The 22,923-nt window shown below is 33.7% G+C and overlaps 1 protein-coding gene across 1 annotated transcript; it reads left to right on the top strand.

Moving 5' to 3' along the window:
• Positions 1-16,159: 16,159 nt before the first annotated feature.
• LOC125054789 (probable peroxisomal membrane protein PEX13) lies at positions 16,160-17,176 on the top strand. Its single transcript, XM_047656888.1, has 2 exons — positions 16,160-16,296; positions 16,539-17,176. Exons 1-2 carry the CDS (start codon positions 16,279-16,281, stop codon positions 17,109-17,111), a joined length of 591 nt encoding a protein of 196 aa, XP_047512844.1. The 5' UTR covers positions 16,160-16,278; the 3' UTR covers positions 17,112-17,176.
• The last annotated feature ends 5,747 nt before the right edge of the window (positions 17,177-22,923 follow it).

Genomic DNA, 22,923 nt, shown 5'->3' with positions numbered 1-22,923 from the left:
AAGTAATGGAGGTTTTGGTGTTTTAAGGGAAAGGAACAAAACATTTTTTCGAGATTTGGAGGTTTTTGACTTATCGAGGTTCGACTTAACGAGGTTCTACTACAGTAATCCGTAATGGAAAGTTTAAAGTCAATATTTTGATGAAAACCTAGATAAAAAACTCATTTATTGGTTGTACGAATATAGTAAAATGAATGTACTCAGTACTGCCCGGTTTCTCAGTTAAAGCAAAAAATACTTTCAATTTACCTATTATGTAACTGCGTTTTTTCGGTGGTGACTTTTTAAAATATTTCCTTTTAAAATGCCTTTTGGTCATTAGCAGTCACCTATGCAAGCGTGTGCACGCATTTAATTGTATTATTTCATATGGACCTAAATCTTAAAACGGCGCGGATTGTGTAAATAAAATACTATGTATAATAATAATAATTAAAAATTGATAAATAAAAAAATATTAAATAGTAATAATAATAATAATTAAAAATTGATAGATAAAAAACAAATTTAAAAAGTTTGGTCCCTGGCAGCATAATAATATTAATAATAATTTATTTGCAAGAATATGGTACAAAAATATTATGGTGGTACAATCTAAAGTACGCATATTCTGCCACACATAATGGCGTGCAAATTAGTTTTAAAAGGTAGAATAGAAGTTACAATTACATTAAGAGTCATATAATTGTAGTCAATTCTTATATTTTGTACCTTTAATGCTCACATTTTCTCGTTCTATTGCGATACTTATTCGTTGAGCGAGGAAAGTACCATCTTTGGGGTCAACGGTACTATGTACACCACGGCCCAAGAGTCTCTAAAGAATATTGTGAATACTGTATATTAAATGTTTGTTACGATACGACTAGAAATTTGTGTAGAGGCTTCAGCGTGCGACTCTCATCGAGGTCGTGGCTTCAATCCCCGGCTGTGCACTAATGGACTTTCATTATATGTGCGCATTTAGCATTCGCTCAAACGGTGAAGGAAACCAACCATCTTGAGGAAACCGGTTTGCCTTAGATCCAAAAAGTCGACGGCGTGTGTCAGGCACAGGACCATTCACTGGCCTGATAGATTGATCATGATACAGATACAGAAATCTGAGGCCCAGACCTAAAAAAGTTGTAGAACCAACATTTATTTATTTTACCTCGAAATTTAGTCCAAGGATAAAAAGGCTGTAAATCTCGGGTAACTTACATGTTCAGTATAATTTCGAAAGTGAACATTACCCTCTTTATTGTCTTACCCAACCCCGCATGACTACGTGTTCTAACTGGCGCACTTATGTAACGTTAAAATCACTTTATTGTCACATATGTGGTACAAAGTATATGATGCAAGCGAGTTTAAATAAATGCACTAAATGATATAAAATAATAATATTTCTTATTTCTATTGCTTGGTCTGGTTAAGAGCGCGCATTAGGCTAGCGAAATTCTTGATTTCACCCGCGCGTCTCCCTCCGCCCGCTCTAGTGACTAGTGAAACGAACGTATGCCAGCCCTGCGATTCTGTAACTCACTTTTCGAACTCACACAGCGGTTTTCGCATCGGCGGTCGCTCTCAAATCAGTCGTGAAGCAGTCATTTTATGATTTGGCATTCTGATAAACAATAAACTACAAGCTCCCACCTTTTCAGAATGCCAAATCATAAAATGACTGCTTCACGACTGATTTGAGAGCGACCGCCGATGCGAAAACCGCTGTGTGAGTTCGAAAAGTGAGTTACAGAATCGCAGGGCTGAAGTTCGCGTGAGATGAGACAGACGATACAGTGTTTCGCGCAAAATACTTTTAATTTAAATAACACCTAAAATATACAATATTTAATAAAATCGCTAGTAGCAGCTCTCGGCCAAACTAATGTGGTGTAATTTAATTATTTTTTGGCTCCATAATACTCGCCATGATTTAATAAAAACAAAATTAGGCAAACGTTAGAGGTGAGGTTTTATTTGTATCGAGGAATTTAAGTTATAGTGGAGGAGGGTTTGGCCAAATTTAAATGTAAATGTAATGTTTAGTATCTGAAATAAAAGGCTTTATTATTTATTTTTTACTTATATACATCGCTGAATATCCGAAGCATTTGACATCTTGACCATCCAGATCGGTATGTAGAATAGCTAACCTCCTACTTTGGTTGCTCGGTTAAAAAGCCCAGAAACTTCTGACGCGACATTAATATAAATGTAACGCGTTACATGGTAGTATTGTGCAAAACGGGATGTTTAGTATTATTAATTATCTATCTGTGCACTTATTCTTGTATCATACGAGAATATTTTGACAAGTCTTGCAAGTATCATTCTGATACGTGAATGCAACGCCAATAAAACTTGTTCATTGCGTAAATAAACTTAAATTTTTTGAGATAAAAAAATTCCGTCGCGTGCTACTTATAAGACAACACTCTCTCGCGTGTATCTTGTACCACAATGTTATTATTTGTACTACGCGCTTTGGGTTTTAACGCACAATCACTAACAATGGCCTGCTATTGACACCGTTACCTCTTTGTGACCGATCTGTTTTGGCGCATTTTATGGCATATTTATGTTAATTAATGTCTTTTGACTTGTCTAAGACGCCTTATTCGATGAGATACAAAGATTGTTTAGAGTAAAGATTTTACATGAACTGTCTTTTGACAAATGTCGCTCATAATTGTACGAGTAATAAATAAAAATAAAAAATTGTTTATTTTTTATAACAATGCATTTTAATGTGTAACTTTTGGGAACCCCTATAAGTAAAACTCTGTGTCAGCTCTTCCAGAACAAACTTAATAGATCCTTTTTTTTTTAAGACAATTCACACCAATTGACCTAGTCCCATGCTAAGTTGGTGAGGTGAAGCTTGTGTTATGGGTACTAGGCAACGGATATACATACATATTATAGACAGATAGACATATAAATAAATACATATTTAAACACCCAAGACCTAAGCACAACACCAAATGCTCATCACATAGATGTTCGTCTCAGCCGGGGATCGAACTCGGGACCCATGGATTCGCAGTCAGGGGTACTAACCACTAGACCAATGAGTCGTCAAACAAACTTAACATTTTTTTTAACTGTTTACAACATCTTCTCCCAATTTTTTTTTGACAAAAAGCATGTGAGTGGATGAGTGAGTGTAATATCTAACTACATGTTAGGTCTCAGAACCATCTCCAACACTGCGTGAGGTGTGCTCATAAGTCCTTTAACTGTTTTTGTTTAATTGTGCAGGTAAATATTATTAGCAGCTTATTGAATTTACTATAGATAAAGTCTGCCTGGCTATTGCGTCTTGCGAAGTCAGTTCTTGTTTTAATTGAGATTCATATCCTGCATTGTATATAGGTACACACAACATGTATTGTTGTGTGTTGCATATATAGATTCCATTGGTCCATCCAGGGTTCGAATCAACCTTATGATGGACACTCCCTCTAAAATTTTTTATATATTTAAAATTATAAAGTGTTACGCATGGCTATCAAACAAAAGTACTAGGTCATCATGATCGTATCAGAGTTATAGCCATTGTATATTCAGACCGTACAATGCTTTCTCAAGATGTAATAAAACGGACTTATAGGTAACTATCGGGATATGCACTGAATAATTTTAAATTTATTGCGAAAGGTGAATGGAACTTATTTATCATTTAATGTGAGATGAACGTTTACTTGACCGTGAGAGTGTTACTCAAATGTTAAAATAAGTCTCTTGTTAAATGAAGTGCCGTAAATTGGCAGGAGGCTGCCTTATTGCGTCTTTTTATTGTTTTTTTTAATTTTGCCGAAAAAATTACTCGTCCAATGACCAATAAGTTACAAGGTGATATAATAATAAATATTAGCTCTCGCGAACTTCGTTTCGCCTTAATATGATTTTTTTACTTACCTTTTTATTAGCTACATACCTACATATGGATCATTTTGCTGCTGAAAAATACGGTTTGAAGATTTTACTTAATTTTTCTCTTCATAAAAACCTTCCTCAGAGTTCAAGAAATAAATTAAAAATTAATTTGCGACTAATTTTTATTTATATAGATAGTCATTATGGGGATACTTTTTCTTGAGGGTGTCAAGACGGGGCGATTCATCAACCACCGTTTTGCCAAGTAGGTTTTAACAAACCATAAACAATTTTATACTGCTTTTTAAACTTTTCAAATAGACTACGGATCATAAAAAGCAAATCAGTTCACCAATTCAACAAATCAATTCTGTCTCTTTTCGTTAAAGCGAAAATACTTTGACTGAAAGAGACAAAAGAGTACTTTAGTTTCAACAGTGCTTGTAATCCGGTATGTGTCTGTCTATATGTATGGGAAACTCTTTAGATCTGATTCGTGGATATATCAAGCGAAAGCATTAAGTACCAAACTTTGAATAATGCGAACAATTGTGTAACATGATTATTAAATTGTTATAACTGGGTTCGTAAGCGAATCTGTAATACACATAATACACATTACTCAACAACTTTAGAATCATTGGGAGAAAGGGCTTTTAACGCATCGCGCAACCGTTTAGCAGATATTGCCCACCTTTGGTAACACTTAAGAAGTAGCAGTTACGACAAAAATTCAAGACCTTTTTTTACTTGAATTATAAATCTAGAACGGATCTATTTATAAAGTTTGAGCTTTTAAGCTAAGCTTTTATAAAAAATAAAATATGGCGAGGGGCCGATGGCTGGCCATGCGTCATGCTCGTGAACGGGTGCTGCTTGTGGTGACTGGTCGTACTTGAATTCGTGTATGATGTTGGTTATTTGGACTATGTGTTTGCGTGTTGTTCCCAAGAGAATGTAAGTGCGTGCTCCTATTTGACCATGCCTCCTGCTGATAGAGGACAAATCTTTGTTTTTAATTTATGTTATTATTATTAATTACTTAAAATGTCACATGGGACATGGTGTAATGGTTGCAGCTCCTTACAAACATCTTGTAAAACAAAAAAATGGCGATTAAAAAGAGTGGACGAGAGTTTATTGCCAGTTCTTCTCTCCCGTTCTACGCCCTTGATTTGAGAACTGGCAGTAAATGTAAAATTAGAAGCATTAATATGTATTTCTTTACTGACATGTCATAAGTGTAAATTATGTTACCTATGTGATTAAATGATTTTTAACTTTACTTTACTTTTACTTTATAATTGTCAATCGATTACAAGTTCGATTCTCAATAGTGAGATGTTCAAGTAATGCTGCGGTACTCCAATAGATTCCTTCTATGTGCGCAATCATCACGCGCAAGATATAGTGAGAAAACTGTTCATATAAAAAACCCATACAACTATGTATGTCTTAGAAGTCTGATCTTATTGAATAAAAAAAATATGTTTTTTATGGAACATAAGATATTCACTAATTCCACGTCATTAAATTATTAATCCCTACTCTTTGGCAAAGAAGACAGAGTGTGTAGGCCGAGACACAAAGACGGCGTAAAAAACTCTCGGTACTCTTTTAAAATAGCAAATCATCAAACAACACTTCGTTTAAAACAAATATCTCAAATTAATTAGAAGTAGCCTGTCTAGCACTAGTCCTAGGCCCTTTTGTCAACTAGATAATCGTATATAGTAAGCCTTTTTACACAGCTTTTCTTTAATACATTTCTTAAATTTATTAGAAACCAGAGATAAAAGAGGGATATTATTAAAGAAGAATATCCCTTATCCCAAAATATTGTCTATGAAGATACGCAATAGAGGAAGCACATACAGGAATGTATATATTTCAACTTTCGACGATATTAAAATCTGAATTATATCGAATAGTTGGTTATTACTTAAGCAACTAGCCTAACCTTAGTGATATAATATCCGTATTGGAATAATCGATTTTACAGACGTTCGTACGCCCACCAGTTATTTATGTTGTGACTTCCTATAACGCATCAATTGGTTTCTATTTTAAATGTATATCTATTTGTAGTCCGTTACAAATAGGTTCCATGTCTGGGTTTTTTTTTAAAGACAATTCACACCAATTGACATAGTCCTATGCTAAGCTGGTGAAGCTTGTGTTATGGGTACTAGGCAACGGATAAACATACATATTATAGATAGATAGACATATAAATACATATTTAAACACCCAAGACCTAAGCACAACACCAAATGCTCATCACATCGATGTTCGTCTCAGCCGGGGATCGAACCCGGGACCCATGGATTCGCAGTCAGGGGTACTAACCAGTAGACCAATGAGTCGTCAATTTTCGAATGTTAGTATAAACCTCCTTAAAAATAAGGTACCAATTCCCAAAAGGCCTGCAACACACTTGCGAGTCTTCTGGCAGTGTGTCTCCATGGGTGGCGATATCATTTGACATCAGATGACCCTGCAGTTCTGCCCGTTTTCCCCCTGTACCATAAAAAGTTCATAAAACAGCTGCAGAAATATGCTAATGTTAACATCATCATAGCCTGTTGTTAGTTACCCAAGTTTAGTCATTAATAAATCATAGAATATATATTGACGGTGATACCAAAGCTGGTGCTTTACTTGCACAGTATATATATGCAGATAGAGCGAAACAATAGTGCCAACAAAAATTTTAATCATTTGAATTTTTAGGTTTTACTACTTTATATTATTAAATCTCTGTTATAAAGCTTTTGAGAGTTCATATTTGGATTCATAGTTCGATTCTAGACGACAATAGATAAATAATATATAAAAATTCATAATAGCACAAGATCGGTGGGAAAGGTATTCTATGGCGTTGCAAACATTTCAGCTGGCTCAATCCGTCATGGCTGTCATTACAGGCAGCTCTTGATTGAGATAACATCTGTTACAAAACGCTTATATCACTTATGCAAGGTCTTTGTGTATGGTTTAAGTTTTAGCTATTTATCTATCCTACTATCTATTCAACTATACTATCTATTTCCTATTTATTATAACATGTTCCCCTGCAGATATCAGATCCCGTGGACATAGAGTGTGGGATTAATTTAAAATAAATAATTATTAAAATGTCGTTTATACAAAACTGGAAAGACATTGGCCGCAATCCTGTTATCCAGGAGATTCCTATTTGTCCGGCGCTTGGAGGAACCCATGTTGAGCTCTCTAGGGAAGATTGCAGGTGTTCCCCTCCTTAGCTGTCATGTCAGCCATGTTTGAAAGAAAGGTTTGTTGTTTGTGGTCACATAGTAAGCAATCGTTCCTGCGCTTTAGAAATATTCCAATAGTGCCGCAGACATTAGTATCCGAGCATATAGAAAGTAAAATTTTATTAGACAAAATATATAGGAATGTATGCCTTTCTAACTAGGATCTGTAAACTGTTAAATCTCCATCAGACGGCAATTCTCAATAGATATTAGCTGTGGCTGTATCTGAAACAGTTTGATTTGTTCTTTATTAAATAGATTAGTGAAACTAATCCAATTTTGCCCCATAAAGAGTTTTGCGTATTTAATTAAATATTCTAAATTGGTGTTACGTGTTTCTTAGCGTATTTCGTAAGTACGTAAATATGTCTCAAAAAACGCTTAACGATGTCAATTCTGTCAGTTCAAATAATTGGCCAACCTTACAGAGACAGAGCAGTGTTGGACTAGTGGCTTGCGCGTGCGCCTCTCAAGCCTGAGGTCATGCCTTCAAATCGCCAATGGATTTTTCTTTCACTTGCTAATGCCATACTTTCCTAACTTATCACGAAACGGATATAAAAAACTTAGGCCCAGACCTAAAGGTTCTTGCGCCACTTTTTTATTTATCACAGACAATTCTCCTTTCAATATAGTTTATAGATAATGAAATACAGATAAATCTTATGACCTTACGCGATAATACAATATTCGAAAACGTTCACTTTAGTAAATTATAACAATCGCTATTACGAAATTTTAAGCCGCACCTTCAGACTTAAAATACACTTTACATAATGATCGGTGAATGTGGTCTGCGTATGAGTGTATCGCTTCGATTGAGTGTTTCCATTATATACCGGTTTCATATTTCATATATTTAATTATACTTATCATTGTATATTTGCCTTATTTTCTATTCTTACAGTACCTTAATTGATACTAAATAAACATAAAAATTTAACTAAGAACATAATATTCATATATCAGAGCAGGTTTGGCCTAGTGGCTTCAGTGTGTGACTCTCATCCCTGAGGTCGTAGGTTGGACCAATGGACTTTATTTATGTGCGCGCATTTCACATTCGCTCGAACGGTGAAGGAAAACGTCGTGAGGAAACCGGCTTGCCTTAGACCGAAAACGTCGACGGCGTGTCAGGCACAGGAGGCTGATCACCTACTTGACTATTAGATTGACAAATCATCATAAATTAGATACAGAAATCTGAGGGACAGACCTAAAAAGGTTGTAGCGCTACTGAAAAATTTATTTTTTTAAAAGCATAATATTACATACCTATAAACAAAACAAGAAAACATTCAACCTTTTTATAACAAATTATAAAAAATGCAATCCTTGTGAATTCAGCCAGTGTGCAACTAAATATATCCGTCTGACCGTCTCATATGCAAATAATATTCAGGTTCCGCAGACGCGCGGAAACGGTGATTCCCTGAGAAAATTTGTACGCACTCGCGTCACAGCTAGCAATTGCTACCGCGTACCACGCCGAGTGTGCACTCGCAGCCCCAATCTTTCCAATATTTCCGTGTTATATAGAATACATACATACATATATATGACACGATATAGCCACGTTGTTGGAGCAAAATCAGGTTTGATTCAGCTAGATTAGATTCAGTAGTACGAAGTCCAACAGTCAACAATCCTTTAATACTTAATCAACAATTTTTTAATGATTGTATCAAAAGCTTGAATTCGTATAATGGAACCGACGTCCTTCCCGGTTGAGATGATCTCAGCTTGCGAATGAAAGTAATTAGAGCGATACCGAGTACACGCGTCACTCAAACGTAATTACTGAAGATTTTACCGAAAAGCAATAACTTCGATAATTTTTTCAAAAAATTAAATAATATCGACTATAATGTTGTACGCCGTATAGCTTAGCTTAATAAACCCCGTTACATATTAAACTATTGCCTGACTTATTTGGTTTTAATATATAAATATGTCATATAATTGCTAATATCTATAAAAGAAAAACGAATAAAACTCGAAATATATCTATTAATTCGGAGTTGTAGAGTAGTCTCAAATCTAACCATAAGTAGAAATTCATTGAAATATCACCAAACGTTAATATTGAACTCATAAGATCAAATGTACGATAAAACAAACTAAACCGGCCGTTCTATACTGCACGACAGAGCAGCTTAACCAATTGATAAATATATCCTTTCACTAATACATACGTAACTTGGGGTTTTGTAAACAGATTTATAGATAGATCTGTGATTATCACAAATATCACTATTGTACTTTAAGTATCTTCTTCCTTATATGTTCCATCTCTAGTGTAAATGAATAGCGGTCAGATCAAAATAGTTATATTTGGCGGTGGCCTTTATCGAGAGACATATGAATTGTTGTAATACATAGTAGTAATTAATGTATTAAATAATTTCAATAAAAATAAAAAAAGACTTGGGAATAAGTAAACTAATAATGGCTTATTGTGTTTAATTATTTGATTTGATTCGGTGAACTTAATATTATATATTTTTTTTAACAGACCATAGAGGTTTGACCTCATACTTCAGCTATGAAACACAAATTTCTGACGACATCTAAATACCCAAGTGCCAATTTTTGTTAGTAAAAAGACAAAAGACATGAAATATTTTCCTTTTTTTTTTAATTTCATTGTCGTTTTTAGTATTTTTCTTTAGTTAATATTGTTTCCCGCCGTTTAAACCTTCCTAGAATTTCCACAAATATTTCAAGATTATAATTAACCAAATCGGTCCAGCCATTCTCGAGATTTAGCGAGATAAACGAACAGAAATTCGTTTTTATATCAAAGTTAAAGTCAAAAATAATTTATTCATTTTGGTAACACAATGTACACTTATGAACGTCAAAAAAGTATATATATTGTAACTAGCCGTTTCGCGCCCGCTTTGCTGGACGAATTAAAATAAATTTTATGTTTCATTATTTTATTTTTTTTCATATTTTTATTATTCTTCTTTTTAACTTCCCGCTAAGAAAATTGAAATATTTCGAAAATCGAGTTTTTAACAGATGTTGACGTTTTGCGGTTCTAGGAAGCCTCTTTTGTTTTTATTAGCGGGAAAAATTTTCATAAAAGTAAAACAGAAATAAAAAAATGAAGGAACGTTGGAATTAAAAAAATAAATAGCCATAAACCATTAAGGAAAAACTTCGCATCGAATAGTGGTAGTTTCATGTCGATACGATCAGTGGTTTAAGCGTGAAAGAGCCTCAAACGAACACCATTTTCTTTTTATATATATATAGATAAATAACACGGAACGGGACAAGGCAGATGCAGTTCTTTGATGTCTTCTTCAACGGCTACGTCTAAGTAATTTGTATAAGTGTTAACTTTAAAGCGTTCATGGAAACATATAATAAAACTGTAGCTAGGGCTCGAACTCACGACCTTATACTTCACGTTTATTTATTAGTAGTATAATTTATTCATTTTTTAATTATTATTAATATAATAATTGTAGTTCATCTCGGAGAATAGACTCAACTTTCGCAAATTGCCGTCATAAATATATTTGAGAATTTAAATAGTGATAGTAAAAGTTTAATTGCCATTTTTAAGAGGTCATACTTACAACTATTTAGCAATTTGAAAGTTATGATTAATTTCCATATAACTTTGATGGATTTATAGTTGAGAAGAATCATTTTTATCTCACATTATTATAGTAGTTACAAAGAAATAGTATAATTTTTATAATAATTGTTTTTTAAAGATTCATGGAATGCGATACTCCAATCAATACAGCTTTCCTAGTCTTGTTGGAAGTATTCGAGGTGGTTTTAGTGGGCCCAGCCAGCATTCTGACTAGTAGAGATTCATATGTATGAGTAACCCCACATACCCCAGTTACCTTTGGGAACAGGGAATGTCCACCTCGCAGATAAAGGAAGACGATCGAGAAGAACAGAGTAATGCCAATACATTTCTGAGTCTGTTTACAAGACAATTTTCTTATTAGAATAAATACGATAGAAAATACGAATGAATGATCGCATGATTGAGATGATCGTGCCATTGACCTCTGACACAATAGAGCCTCCGGACGCGTGTCGTTTGCCTCTGCGCACAGAGTAATAAGCATTTAGATCCATCTATACCTTTGTTCTAAGTTTATTGGCATTGAATAAAGTTAGATAGGTATTTAAATATTTCTTTCCATATATATATGAAAAGCGATGTGGTTCGAAAGCTATCAGCAAGCAACGCAGGAAATTTAATTTAGAACGACTATTGTTTTTTGACTTAATATGAAGTATCAATATATAATATGGTAGCACTAATCTTCCCGCCTTCTAAGATATTTATTAAATCTAGTATATATACAATTTAAATCTCAATAAAATCGATAAAAAGCGTACAGTATGTGAAGTGGAGTGGGCAGTATTGCAAAGCACGCTAAAGAAATATATATTTAGTATAATATAAAGTACAGTAACACTCACTCAATTGACACATGACATTTAATTATTAACAGTACCAAAAATTAATACAGAAAAAGAACTTGCCATATAGAAAATAAGTAATTGTGGCAATGCCCAAAATTAATAAATAGCTATATGATACACCTCCGTTACACATTACTCTGAGTAGCTGGTGACATGACACGAAGTCATGTTAACTACAATGTTATGATCTTAATTTATTTTGATATAACTGACAGATATAGTATTTAAATTGTGAAAATCGTTTGCACGCATATCTCTTGTATAAAACCAAATGAAAAACAGCCTTGCGATTTTGTAACTCACTTTTCGAACTCTCACAGCGGTTTTCACAGCGGCGGTCGCGCTCAAATCAGTCGTAAAGCAGTCATTTTACGATTTGGCATTCTGATAAACAATAAACTACAAGCTCCCTCCTTATCAGAATGCCAAATCGTAAAATGACTGCTGAAATTGATCTTCTCCTAATAAGATGTATGTGAAATGTCTGTCAATCGCATTCTCCAGTCCTGGTCACGTTAGTGCATAGTCTCCTCCAGTCCCTTCATTAATCCCAGCGACTGGGAGTGCTTGTTAATCGCTGATTGATACGGTGGACGGATCAAACGCAGCCTGTGTATTAGAGCATCGGTTTCGAGTTTGTATGTGATATAAATGTAAGTAGTTGTCGCATTGGAGTAATATGTTTTAGAACTTTCTTGTAAATAATAAAAAAATTAACTTATGATCGGCAAAGTCACACATACACAAAGAAAAAATTACACAACATAATAAACAGTAATTCAAATATTAACAAAAAGACTAGCTATTTCTTACAGTATTAGAAATTACATAAGCAGCCTTGCGATTCTGTAACTCACTTTTCGAACTCACTCGAGCACTTTTCGAGCGCGACCGCCGCTGTGGAGACCGCTGTGTGAGTTCGAAAAGTGACTTACAGAATCGCAAGGCAGACGTTTTGACAGTTGACTAAACGGTCAATAACATACGTTTTTGGAATCATACGTAATACGACCTCTCCATGGAAAACTCTGATCCCTCCTTCTTAGCAACCAACATGGGTTAACATTACCAGCTGTCTAATTATTTAAATTCCATATTATAAATGTACAAACAAAAGATCATTTTTAATAAATTTTAATGCATCATAAATTTCAATTTTATTACGTATTAACAAAACGCTGATGGAGGTTATACGGAAGTATAGGCACATAGAGATGACCACATTTTGCGCAAACCCTACCTACGCAATTTAACGTTAATATATTGTCAAATATAAAGTCGTGACGAAGTCTAGAGGACCACACCACAGCCTTAATTATATAAAGCCATTTAGAACATAATTAATAGATAATATCCGATTGCAGCATCCGATAGGATGGACGAAGTATGTCAAGGCACTTTGTGTAACTAGATTACTCCAATGCAATTACTCATATGCTTTTTAATTGTAATTAAAAGTTATGTCATAGCGTTTTGCTTTTTTCCGAAGTTTAATGTGTAATTTAGTTGTAAGCTATGAAGTGTAGTGATTTCATTGAGGATTTATCTATTAATTATGTCCTTTTTGTCGTTCCATTTTTGGGGGCACTCCATGTCACAGAAGTTGTGAGTTCATAAATTCTTTTAGAACTGGAGTCTAAAATAGATTTTTTTAGAAATGTTTGTTGGAATGTCTAGCCTGTTTTCATATTTATATTTAATAAATAAGAATATTTATCAATATATTATTACAGAAGTAATTAGGGAAATTATGATTAATTATTTACAGGAGTTAACACCACCTAAACCTTTATTCCATATACACTACAATTTTACTTAAAGAAAGTACATCTTTTAACGGATTACAACGCCTTAATGACAATTGTCTATTATTTAAATTGACTTACACGTAAATAATATTTAGTTGGTCAGTCAATCTCGATATCGCGATACCACCAGTATTGTCGGACGTCAAAAATGTATTGAATTTGACAAACGTGAGTTATGGTTAGCGCTAAGAATCTACTCTTATCTATCTCTATCTAATCATTTCCGAAGATTTACGGTATAGAGGATACACTAATTGTGTCTGCGGACACATATGGCTGGTCTCAATTAAAATATAATTAAAAATATACAACAGTTTTCTACCGATGTTTTTTGATAATCTTTTTATAGGTTGACCTAATCTAATCAACTTTATTTTTTATATGAATAAATCCACCAGTTACCTTGTGAATAAATTAGGTGTTATTTAACTACATAACGCATTTACGGTTACCTTGACAACTAACAAACTTTTTTACCTTCGAAGCAACTTTTAATTGCTTTTAATTTGAAATATTGACGCATGAGATGTATAGCAAATTATAGCTTAATAAATCATGTTTACATACTTTACTTAAACTTGAAGTTTCTATAGTTTTAATAACATTATGTCCTGTAAAATAAAAGTTCGTTATTTTATTCGTGATCAGAATAATAAAAAAAACTTATTTAAACCCGTTTCATGTTGCTAGTAATAAAGTATTATGATTAGAGCAAATCCTATACTTGTCTTATGCACTAATGTACTTTCTATGTGTGCATTGGAAGTGTTTAATTTTTTGATCAAAACAAGCGAGTGCGCTCGTATGCCCAAAAGACGACGGCGTGTATCAGGCACAGAAGGTTGATCAATTACTTGCCTATTAATTAAATAATGATCATGACACTGATACAGAAATCTGAGGCCCAGACCTAAAAGGTTGCAGCGCTGTTTTGTTTGTTGCAGGCTTATTTTTTATTAGTCTTGTTACAGTTAGAAAAAAAAATCGTCCCTTAATTTATTTTAAATTATGTTTGCGCCTTTTGAAATTATCAGTAAGCATAACTGATATTTTTTTTATAAATAAAGGATTGGATCAAAAAATATATCACACTCTTGGTGTGATCTGAGTTAATGAGTATGAAAGTCCAAAATGTGCAACACATTTTCTATCATTTTTCACCAAATTCAATAACACACCGTTATATTTACACCAGAACAACTTCATGTATCTAGAGATAGATCGAGACTTGTAAAGGACAATTGACTGGAACACAGCCTAGTTTTAATTCCGCTCTTTATTTTGAGTGGAATAAAAACTAACACATAACTCTGAAATTATGTAAAAATAAACAATTACACCTGTTTATGTAAGGTAATTAATGATTATGTTCTCGCATATCATTTAAATCTTTGTAAACTTGTGTAGATTTAAACGCAATATGCAGATTTTTAATGTTTGGATAGAACCATTAATTATCCTATTAACTTAACGTCTTTAGACTCAATTCAAATGCACTGTTACAAACGTTAACACCTCAGTTAACCGCAAAGTATAGTAGTCCATAAGTAGAAGTCCAATCCAGAATTTGAACCCAGAATAGAGAATTATCTGCAGTGGAAGATCTAAACAACTAGGACAATACAGTTCACAATATTTTATAAAAAAATCAGGTATGACCCAGTTTTTCATATTTATACTGACCAATTGCTGCAAGTCATGAAAAAAAACTCAGCCGTTAACCTTCAGTGCTTTTCCACATATTCTTTAAACTTAGAACTTCGTTCTGATGGAATTACTGGCACTTTGGACAGAACCACCGAGCATCTACAGGTTATATATCTAGATTCGTCTCTTATCTACGTTCTTGTCGAATCAATTTAATGTAACCAGGTTTTAAATGAGGTCCTCTCCTTTTTAGACGATAAAGATTTTTGGCAGAACAAGAAAGCGTTTTTGTACTTTTTTGCCAGCACCGCCGCTATGTAGAAGCAGCTACCCATTAAAGTATACACAGAGCGTAACACCCCGTCAAAGGCCAGCAGTGCAATGGAGAGTCCCTGACTATCTCTGACCATCTGGTGGCGGTACCACTTGAGATCAAATCTCATGCCAAAGAATTTGGTTTCAAATTTCCATGTCAGGTTTTATGTTGGTAACTGCATGGATACAATCATCGCGGGTTCACCCGACCGTGTATTAAAGAAGCAACGCTTGCTCAATCTATATCGTATGATCTACAACTAGTTTTGTTTTAATATTATATATACATATTAAAGTATATGTGAGACTGCGTAATTGTGTTACTCAAAACTCCTTTCTAGTACAATCGCTGAGAATATACATTTTTAATCTTTTTGGTACACTTTCGCACAAATTGGCTTTTGGATGTTATTACACAATTTGATAAATTTAATAATTTATTTATTTTATTTTTAATGTATGTGCATTCGTAATTAAAATAAAGCTATAAATCTGCAATAACATTATTTATTGTGATTTCGGAATGTTTACACAGAAAATAGAATTGACCTTGAATTGAATTTATAAATAATTTTAAAAGGATTATTATATGCATGAGCTTTATTAAATTCATGTTATATATATTACTCACTTACACATAAAAGGAGTGAAATATATGTACAACGAAAATCAAAATTAAATTTAAAGCAGTATACAATTTCGATTGAGTCACCCAAACATTAAAAAATAAAATATGTCTTGTGTAGTCCTTAAAATACACGTTTACTAGTTTATTCGTACACAGCGTTCGTTTTCATCTGCGCGGATGTAAGTAAAAGTTAAGGCAGAATACTTGCTATATAAACGCTGACCAGTCTTGGAGGCATCATACACCTACGAGCAACAGATCCGGTCACATCATGGCTCAGTGGACAATCGTAAGTGGACTGCAGTGTTGTGACAAGTGTCAGTGTTCAGTGTCCGTGTCCTTGTGAAATATCCTTGCATCCTTTCAAAGGATCGGGGGTTAAGCGTTTGGAATTTTAGCGTTCGAATTTTAAATTTTAGTTTTCGATTCTAGAACAAAAATAATTTTATAATCAAGTCAAAAACAATTGAATCAGGTATCATTATTTCGCTTATAAATAAATGTTAATTATAATTAACCCTTTGTCAACAGGTCGCCTTGGCATTAATCGGCTGTGCCGTTGCCGAACCCCCAGTTGGGTACAGTTACTCTGCCCCAGGGATCAGCCACGGCAGTTCTGGATCCCTCCTAAGCGGCGGTGGGCACTACAGCTCAGTCCCAGTTGGACACCAGACCTCAGAAGGCTACCACATTGACCCACACCTATTGGAGAAGATCCGTCACGTCATCCTCAAGGACGAGATCCACAACCAGGCTTACCAGTCTTCCTCTTCCGGCCATGGAATCTCATCTCACTACGGCGCTCCCGTTTACGGAGTACCCCATGACAGAATCGTTGGTGTGGAATTAGAATCCCTTCAACAAGGTATCCAAGTTGCTCAATACCACCAGGCTGTTGAGGACCATTCCGGTGGTTACTCCGGCGGATACTCCAACGGATACTCCGGCGGATACTCCGGCGGGTACTCCGGCGGTTACTCCAGCGGTTACTCCAGCGGCTACCCAAGCGGTTACTCCAGCGGTCAAGGTTACTCGACCATCAACGCCCCCTCTGGTTCATACGGCCTCCCTTCCCCATCATCATCATACGGCGTGCCCCACTGAACAAATTAGTCAATTGTGATCGAATTGTTTTAAGTTTCTGTAAATAAATTCTTTCTATTTTTGTATTAAAGATTTTTACATATCTCCCTATTATAAATAATCAAAATATCGTCATCATGACATGCTACTTGGTATCGAAAACAGTAAGCCAATAATGATCCAATTAACATATCAAATGTGGCATTGCGCATTTCACTTTTGTTTTAAACCTACTTTTACTTTCTCACAACTGGTTTATACGTTTTAATCCTTGATTCATCCAATAATTATATCGTAATTTATTCGATATACTTATCTTAATTATGTAAATTATATTTAGCTAGACACATATACAGCGTCATCGCATTAAATTCATAAAAGATTTATAACACTTTTAGCGTTTCGCTCTAATAAAAAGTCTTATTAATAAAACTCCACACATAACATAAAAATACTGACCTAACGCGAAACATTATGAAAAATATAAGGTATTAAAATAATTACTTATCGCTGTAACGCACATTGGCACAAATTGTACTAAGCATACATCTCAGTATAATCTAAGTGTGAAATTTTATATCGAATTATAACAGTTTTGCAGCTAATTATATAACTACACCCATCACATGCGTTACTTGCATAATTGCATTTAACATTACCTATATATAAACCAGTTAGGTTTTGCGTCATTGATAGGTTACCTAGGTTAACGCACTTTCTCCAGCAAATATAGGGTTATATAACCAGTTATGACCCTGCAAGTTCGAAGAGCTTTCGAAAGTGTAACGAGCCTTCTTGCGTAAAATGGTGCTAAAAGGCGATATTTGGGGCAATGTATGTTTTATCTGGTACCAATTGTTTATTCGAAGTCAATATTTTTATTTAGTCAGTGTTTTCAGTTAATACATATTTAAAAGCTGCATCTGTCTTGAACGAATAGAAAACGAAATATTATTAAATAAGAATTACAATTTATTGTACTCCTCCATCAAAGGCCGGCAACACACCCACTAAAAATGGGTGTCTATGGGCTGAGATGACTGCCCTTTTTGGGCGTCCTGCAGGCTCGTTCGCCCCCTCTATTATATATAAAAAAATACATAAAATCCGCTCACCACTTTTAAAATTTGATCTCATTTATTTTCCTAATACATACATACACCTTATACATTCTTCTATACAAAGATGGTCCAAAAGTCTTGAGTTCATACATAATTCTATTTAATTTATTAATTAGCAAACTTAAAATAAGTTTTAATTCAATGATTATAATAAATTTTTTGGAAAACTTTAGCTTCATAATTCGAAAAAAGTATATTACTTACTATACTTGACACAGGAAATGTGACCTTTTTTAATTGTATACAAAGTATAAACTTATCTTCTCAATAAGTCAAGGAAAATTGAATGACATTGATAAACTGCATTCATCCATTAACTCAGCAGTTAAGATCAACTTAAATATTTGCAGTTTTGGTCGTAAAATAAATCAAGTTACCACGGTACCTTGTAATGAAATAAAACAAACATGGTGGTAATTGGCAAAACAATTCAGAATTAATGCCAAAAATTTTAACTTTTGCCACCGGCGATGAGCGCCAAGTGATACATTTAATATCGCCACAAATTGTTTAATGTGCGACGGTTTTTAATATTCTTCATAACAGAGAGATGCATAATCCAGTCAGAAGAGAGAGAGTGAGGCTGATTGCTGATCAGTCGATTCTTTAAGTACCTAAGGCAAACTAAACTTTTTTTTTATTTTTATTTATTTGTATAATTGGTCTACAATTAGTGTACAAAGTGCGGTTAGTAAACATTTATAACTAATTTGATCTAATCTAATATTGCATTGTACGAGTTTATGATACAGGTTTATGATACACAATAAACTTAATGTTATCTATTATTGTGAGAGATAGAGAGAGAAACTCAAAATAACTTTATTCATATAACTAAACAAGAACACTTATGAAAGTCAGAAAAGAAGTTAAATTAAATCTAAAAGTAATCTACCAATTACTGCACTGGTTGAGGTTTATTTGTAAATGAATTCGATCGCTTTTTACAGAATACGGAGGCTGCATCTTTAGTTTTGCTAGAATTTGGTTACTGTTTTAAAAGAAATCTCCAATATCTAGAATAGATAGGCGTCACGTCAGAATATAAAGAAATGCTTCTGTCTTTGGGTAAGATTTACAGACAAGCCGTAGGATTTCCGTTTGTCAAAAACGAATTGGCTTACAGCTAAGTGCGTACTAAGTAACGAATGCCATAAAATTACGATTAAAAGTGATTACGACAGTGTATGAAGAACATTCTATTTGGTCATATATATGGGAAAGTAAACTTTGGCATTTGCTTTCTTAATTATCGGTATTACGATGATGGTCTTAAGGACAAAAATTATTTCCTAAAACGAGCTACCTCCATAAGCTTGTCAAAATATGTACACGTATAAATAATCTGTTAATTATAAACGGAAAAAAAGAAGAAAAAAAAATCGTATTGTGTTTTCTATTAAAAAAAAGAATATTTAGATTTATAGGTAAATATTTTACACATCGTCCCTACAAAAATTTACTTTGCATTTCATGCCTACCAAACAATTATTACTAGAAATGATACGTCAGTAAGCGGCCCCTGGATATAATCACTCTTAATTCCATTTTTAAACTCAGTTCTGACAGACAGGGACGTGAACAAAAGATCACTTGCGCTGCCACTGCTTTAGACCCTGTTATTATCATTATACATTCGGTAAAAAAATTGGGATCCCATAACTATAGCTTACGCTCTTCCGAAAACAATATCCTTGAAATCCCGTGTCATAACTCCTCCTTTCTTGGCGAGTCCAGTCCCTATTCGCTTAGCTCCCTCTCTATCTTCCTTTAAATTTCTTCTGTACAAACATTACCTGTCCACATCGTATCCCTAACTAAATAATACCTACTAACTGACGTGAGACTGATCTTAAATTAAATTATAATGATTCATGTGCAGTTTTTATTACTATTTTTTTTTTTTTCATGAACCCGTATTAGTTTGTTTTTTGTTCCTGTTTAGTTTCTTTTTCTTAACAACTATATGTCATACATGTATTTTTGCACTTCATGCCTACTTTATGTAATTTAATACATTTTTTTTATTTTCTCACAGTGGTTGCCTGGAAGAGATCGCTCGAAAGCGATAAGGCCGCCAGTTGCTCTCCTTTTTATTTAATTATGTCAATTGTACTTTATTTATGTACATGCAACGAAGTGTTAATAAATAAATAAATAAAGGTTTGCTAAGTGTTAACACTGGCAACGATATTACAGCACTGAGGGCAATATCTCCGGCAGCTGCAAAGGCAGTCCGTTGAACATATTCGCAGATCCTATAATAAAGTTACTTATATATTAACTATATATTAACCTAAGCTTGTTACGTTATATTGCACCGTATCGTAAATACGTTTCATAATTCGTTAAATATAGGAACCATGAGTAATAGTGGATCGATCTCAGGTCAATCCATCTCGCCTTTCTATAGATTGTAGTCACACTGGTTTTGTATGAGATATTGTTGCACTGTTACTCTGATTGCTAATTGCGTGTCATAATATTAAGAACACATGTTGAAAATATATGGAACTATATTAAACTATATATGAAATTCCGTAGATTCCAAATAGGTAATGTGGAAAAAGTGAGTTACAGAATCGCAAGGCAGCCTTCTGTACCGAGGAGCAGTAGGTCAATTGGTAAAGCATGTGATTCTTAACCCTGAAGTTATACGAACTCCAGCAACAGTAATGAATATAGGCTAGCAAACTCGAAATTTGAAATTTTTACCATTTTTTATAAATCAAAACTGTGTTTAGCCAGAGCCAGAGACAGAAACAACTTTCTGATTTAGTGATTTTATTTCTCATAGTTAAAGTTTAACTTACGCTTTTTTTACCGTCACATTTTTTATATAATCATTTTTATATCCTCTTACATTCGGGTTGCCTGGAAAAATGGCTTTATTACAAGACCAGTTGCACAACGTTATTTTTATATAAAGTAGATATATTTTACAATTTTGAATAAGTCTAACAGTTTGGGTTAATGTTTAAGTATAAAAAACATCACTTAACTTGCACTTCACTGAACTCTTATAGAATGTGCAAACAATAATTTGGCGAATGTAAAAAATGCAAAAAACTTAAGTGATATAACTTTCTCGCATGAGAGTCATTCAATGCAAATTCTTGGGAAGGTTCACATAGATTTCGAATTCTGTCTTACGCTATATTAATGACCACTTGTTCTGTTATTTACATAAAAAATTATATAACTCCATTTGTTGATTTTAAAAAGCATCCAGTTTTGAAAAAAAATATCTCAGTTTTTTTAGTAAACTAGAAAGTGACTGCAACTTTTTCCTTAATGGGAGCGAAGTTTTAAAAATGGGTAAGATTGAGAGTCACATAACTATGGCTCCCATGCGACAATATTCAATACGTTTTTGACATAAGGGAAACGTGGACTTAAAATAGTATCGTAGTTACTATGGTAACATTGAAACCATTCATAAGTTGGCTGTATGTATTACCTCGTCTCTATTATCAAAAATCTAAATAAAATATAAACTATTCATATCAATCAATCAAATCATACATTTATTAAGCTTAGATGCGTCTTAGGGCATGCTTATGAATGTCAAAAACGTTTACAAAATTCGCGAAAGAGCAGGACTACGCCATCCGTTCGCAAAACTACCAGGAGGCCTTGTTCTGAAAAGAACGACAAGAAACTCAGGAAACCCTCCCTCTACATTACAATTTTTCAAAGGAAAATGTCATAAACCACAACGTCATTAAAGTAAAAAAAATTAAAATCTATTCTGTGATTTACCACATTCACCATTACACATTTCAAAGATAACAAAACAAATTATAACTAGAACTATTGCCACGCGTTTTTGTCTTCGAAGTAGTCATAAATATATGACTACTTCGAAGACAAAAGTGAACGTATAATATTTTCTACGTCTGTATATAACTAATTTAAATTTATTACAGCTAATAGTATCTATTCCGTCCATCAATCAGTCCACTTCATGTGAAAGTATTCCGTGTATTAAGGAACTCTGTCCATCCGTGTTTATCTGACCATCTGTCATTAATGAACATAAAATGTAAAAATTATTATTATTATGAAAGCTTTATTACTCGTATATCCTTATAATAACTGTTTAGTATACTTTTCCTAGTATAAGGATGAGTTGTATTAGTATGAATTCCAAAAATTAAGGTTAGTTCTAGTATTTGTATTTTTAGGGTTAAAGCCTCTTCCATATTTTTCCATTTCTCTTTATTTTGAGCAACATTTATTTTTTCCCCGCTAGTTCTGTTCTATAACGGCATTTGTCCTCCTATACATCTCCTTCCGGTAGCTCCAGTCCATTTTTTGGGTTTAACGTATAAAAATTATACCTTTATAATTCTTAATGAAAGTAGGTAAAACACTTATAATTTAAAAATATATTATGCTTTTAATAAATATCTCGCGCATTGAAGTTATTTCTCTGCGCATTTTATAAGCAGTGCTAAAGATTGCATCTGTTGCTTTATTTCTTTTAGTATATTCATGCTTATCCATACGTGAACTACCGGTGTTCGAACACACGACTTCAAGGTTAAGTGTCAACGCTTAAGGGTCAGCACGATCTACGTGAGGTGGTTTGTATTTAATTTATTCTGGTTGCCTGGAAGTTGGTTTATAAAAATAGAATCATATCAGGCTGTATATTGAAGTTTTCATACAAATAAGTATCGCAATACAGCGTGGAAATGCTGCTAGCA

The sequence above is a fragment of the Pieris napi genome, chromosome 12 (assembly GCF_905475465.1).
Source record: "Pieris napi chromosome 12, ilPieNapi1.2, whole genome shotgun sequence".
In the NCBI taxonomy this organism is placed as follows: domain Eukaryota; kingdom Metazoa; phylum Arthropoda; class Insecta; order Lepidoptera; family Pieridae; genus Pieris; species Pieris napi.
The sequence above is the reverse complement of the archived record's forward strand: the minus strand, read 5'-3'. Positions and strand labels throughout refer to the sequence as shown.